General features: G+C 33.1%; 1 protein-coding gene across 1 annotated transcript in view; it reads right to left on the reverse strand.

Annotated features, from left to right (window-relative positions):
• Nucleotides 1-3,948: 3,948 nt before the first annotated feature.
• Nucleotides 3,949-4,836, reverse strand: part of LOC106459066 (arylsulfatase B-like) — an 18,021-nt gene continuing 17,133 nt past the window's right edge. The window contains exon 11 of the mRNA XM_022385463.1: nucleotides 3,949-3,973. Coding sequence (XP_022241171.1) covers nucleotides 3,949-3,973 — 25 coding nt within the window. The remainder of the gene's footprint in view (nucleotides 3,974-4,836) is intronic.

Raw genomic sequence — 4,836 nt, forward strand, 5'->3', positions numbered from 1 at the left:
GGGTGGAGGGGGGTCGTTGTTGGGGGGGCGCTCGGGTTATAGGATTTTATTTATTTCTATCAACACTACTTGAATCTACGCGTTTTTCTAACATCATGAATTAATTTATATATAATATTCGCAGTTCTCAACCGACTAATGGTGTTCGTTTTGATACTCGCCCATTTTGTTGCGCAACCGGTTAAAATAAGAGTCAACCAGTGGAAGAGTTTTACATCACCCAAGTTCATTCCAACGTGTATATGCACCAGGCAAGTAGAAGTTTTAAATTTTCCAATTAAGTTTTAGAAAGATGTGTACACGTGTCTTAGTTATACTAAATTATCTCTCTTCCAGGAAGTTAAGTCCTAACGTTCTTCCTGTTCTCCAGATGATTCTTTCTCAAAAGTAGGTAATACGAAGTGACGTTTTAATTCTCTTATATCACTAAGTTTTTCTCAAATAATTCAGTTTTACACTCGATGAAACACTGAAATTTATTTAATTTAAAACAAATCAAATATTTGTTTATTTTTCTCACTTCATCACACACAAAAAAAGTGAATTGGAAAAGAATGTATTCATTTCCAAATTAGTTGTGTTTCAAATAATTATTTCAATAACAATTATAGAAGCAAATAGTAGTATTATGGCTGTAAATATACAATACTTATAAATGTCATTGGATAAAAATTTATATAGAAACCCATTCAGTAAATTCCAACTTCTTTTTCTCATCAAGCATATCGTGTAATTATGTAGCATAATCTATCGAGCAATTAATACATGCATAACAAATAAAGGTAGTATGGACACTAAAAGTTATCACCCGACACTGAAATGTGTTTTTACTTCCTTGCTGTACACCAGCCAGGAGAGAAAACGTTATTCCAGTATCTTGGATTTCCCTTTGGATCGCGTGGGGGATCGTCTGCTGGAATCATGGTTCCTTTCAGCTGCAATAGATGGCGCTTCAACTTCTCGACAATATGAGGATTTGAAGTTGCTAGATTCTGACGTTCCATTGGATCATCTGATAAAGATCATAGATAAAACATCATATATAAACTCGAAAACATTTACATAAATCCATTTTAGTTACTATTTGATAATAACTATGTCACCAAATCTTTAATGACTTATAAAGACGTATTAACACATTTGTGTACTTCTTGTAAAATGACATTTTTCGGCAACGTACGTGAAGAAAATATATTAGATGTGAATGTATTCATACTGGTGTTTAAATAGTATTATTTCATATTTTCAAGTAAGTGCGTATACTTAAAAGTAATGTTACTTTGACTTTTGACGCCAAGGTGAGGCGAGTTACAAATTAAATACGTGGTTACGTTATCATAATGTTATTAACATATACTTTACAAAGTTTCGTATAAAATATGTGACAAAATACGTATAAGATGAAAAAGAAGAGAATCTTTTAAATCAAAAGATTATACTAGCCTTAAAAATTCTCTAAGACACATTCTTTGAAAATATTACACTGTCGGCATAGCGGCTCATAAAATGGCTCTAAGTTTCAACCACAAACTTTAGCTCATAGCTCCGTAATCTCTTGACCGATTTGATATCTAACCACAGTTTTGAACTCAGGAGGTCAAACCCTTTCGATTTATTTATTTGACCACGCCCAAGATCTCATAGATTATTTTCTCTAATCTTGCCTAAAATAAATTCAATTTGACGGTAGGCTGGTAGAGATCCTGGTGAGTAATAAAATCGAATTGGGTATACGCACACCCCATGATTGGTACTGATGACGCACAAAAAATATACCTAATAAAAAAAAAAAGGTCTCGTAGATTAATTTACTCTAACCCTGCCTAATAGAATTTCAAGTGCCGCGGCTATTGAGGATTCCCACTTGTTTTTCAAGTACAAACTTTTAGCTCATAGCTGTATCGCTTGACCGATTTGAGATCTAATTACAGCCACAGCTATTGAGGATTCCTTTTTCTTTTAATAAAGGTACTTTATTCTAGTATTTTTGCAAATCATCGTGCTTAAAATAATATTATCATCTTCAATACTATAAAATACATTACTTTTGATATTAAAGAGAAAAATGTCATCCTTGAGAGGGCTCTCTTCAATTTCGGTGTTACTGATATTCGTCAATTTGGCAGTAGGGGTCGGAAACCATCCACTAGGATAACCACCTGAGCCAAGGATTAACTTATAATCTCCAACCCTGACAAAAAAAAGATAGAAATATAATTTAGCAGCAATTAATCCACAAATATTAAAGACGTAGTGAATAAAATTATAACCGAGACTAAGAAAAATAAAAATAGATTTTGTTTTCATTACTTCTTGTAAGAAAATAGCACTGTAGTATTAGAACTTATTTTAGACATTCGTAGTAAACTTGTAAAAATTTATTCAAATATTCATCAAGAGAAAAAAAGGTTCCAACTGGTTCCGAAATTGAGGGCATTGAACAATGGCATCAGAGAGCATGTGTCTGCCAAGAAAATAGATGATTTGTTTGTTATGAAAATTCGCAAAAAAAAAACACACATGGGCTACCTGTGCTAGAAGTCACGAATTTAAAACTTATTAGATGTTTATTAGATCGACAGCAACCACCGTCAACTCTTGGGTTACTTTAATCGAACAGTGAAATTTAACTGTCACTCTTATAAAACACCCGAGGCTCCAAAGTGCAATTTTTCGATAATGGGACCCGAACCATGAATCAATGAATGTAAAATCCGCCAAGCTAACCACTAGGTCATGTCCATCCTTACTCTAGATAAAGTACGATTGTTTGAATTTAAGCCCATTATTCAGCGAAACATAAAGACTCGAACTATCCTGATGATAGAAGACATTCAACCTGATAGCCCCTCTGGTTTTTGATGTTTTGGTATCATAAATGTTGTAAACAAACTGGCGACGATGTGGCGCTCCTTGTCCGTTAATCATATTCCATTGGTTGATTCCGTCAATTCCTGGGTCTAAACAGAGAATCAGAAAAAAAATTACTGCAGACCCTTCAAGCATTTTTTTTTTTGGCTTATAAAAATAGAAATAATATTGTCATGTGAGCTACATATTTCTAAATTTTCTCTTCTTTTACTCCAAACTTACAATTCAAACTAGCATTATTTATCAATGTACGGTTGAACAGATAAATACGACAAATTATGCATCTGTAATAAATATGCATGATTATAACGGTGCATTTTACGCTATACAGAATGATGAGTACATTATATTAAAATGATCTTGGAGCCTTGCCAGGTCGTCACGTCCTAAGCATACCACTCCTCCTTGCGTGGTTTCGATATCTATTTAGAGTACGAGAACGACAGTTTCCCAGTACTCTTTTCAACAGTCTTATTGAAGAGAAATACACAAGTGCTGTGTCTGGCAACTTAACCAGTACGTCTTCGAGTGGAATAGTGTGAATAACGATTTGTGTCTTCAGATTCTTAAAGTATGCGGCAGTTGAAAGGATATGTCATGGAAGAAGCTTTTGTAAACGTGACTTGTGTCGCTTTTCCAGATGTTGTATACTGTTACATGGGCCGGCTTTTGCCACTGATTGTGAATTCTTACCTGTTGCAAAACGCATAGTTTTTGTTTCCCCGACTAGGTCGTGACTTGTTGCAGGTCTCTTCCTAGATGGTCCTGGGGGTCAAGTTGATCCATATTCCTTTGTTTTTCAATGCCATTAAGTAAAAGAGATATCCTTGTCCTGGAAATTCTAAATGCCTAATCTGAGCATATCTTTATGATGATGTGGGTATACGAATATTTTTCATTCGAAAGGGCTATAGATACCCTTCTCAAAATCTCTAAATTTTTGGTGGCATCATACTACCTACAAAAGGCCAAACAATGTCAAAATATAGTTCTAATACATTCCGTTCCACCGTAGCTTTATATCGGTTGTTACTGTCACGTAATATGAATGTTCAAAATCGTTTTAATATAATGTTCTCAACCCTGTAGTAACTTGAAAGGACTAAATATAATAATTCAGAATAAACAGGTTTTTACTGAAAAATAAACTTTTATTTACTCCATATTATATTGGATTCCTAAAAACTGTTTAACATAGTTAAGAAAAATAAAAGATTTTATGGTCGGTGATGTAACAAAAAGTGCTACTTGGTAAAAAAAAGAAAGAATAACTTGTAATCCAGTAAATCAAGGAAGAGAAAAGATAGAACTGTATTGTTACTGTTTTAAAGTGTGTTCTCTAAACGGTAATTACTGAACTAAATATGACTACCTTTTCGGATAAATTATATCATATTTTACTAAATGATACTTTAAAACAAAAAGTCATATTTTAAAGATTCTGACGAAATTACGAGACTTTTCAGCCCAGACTAAAAATATTTTGAGTGCTTGCCAATAAATAATTTAACCATGACACATAAATAGTTTCTGACCACCAATTATTTATTTATTTTGCGCTTCTTGGTCATAAGGGGGACAGTTTTCTTAGAGTGACCTTTTATAAGTAGTTCTCTACTACTTCCGAATTAACATCATAAAAACAACTTAAAAAGGATGTTATGAATAGAAACCACTAACAGATATGTGCCGTACCCTCCGAAGTTGATTTAAAATTCTCCAAGTCCTATTTTAACAGTTTCATTATTTTAATATACAGAGTATACACACAATCCTATTTTAAGTTTCATTATTTTAATATACCGAGTATACACACAATTCTATTTTAACGGTTTCGATATTTTAATATACCGAGTATACACACAATCCTATTTAACGGTTTCAATATTTTAATATACCGAGTATACACACAATCCTATTTAACGGTTTCAATATTTTAATATACCGAGTATACACACAGTCCTA

The sequence above is a fragment of the Limulus polyphemus genome, unplaced genomic scaffold, assembly GCF_000517525.1.
Source record: "Limulus polyphemus unplaced genomic scaffold, Limulus_polyphemus-2.1.2 Scaffold554, whole genome shotgun sequence".
NCBI classification, from domain to species: domain Eukaryota; kingdom Metazoa; phylum Arthropoda; class Merostomata; order Xiphosura; family Limulidae; genus Limulus; species Limulus polyphemus.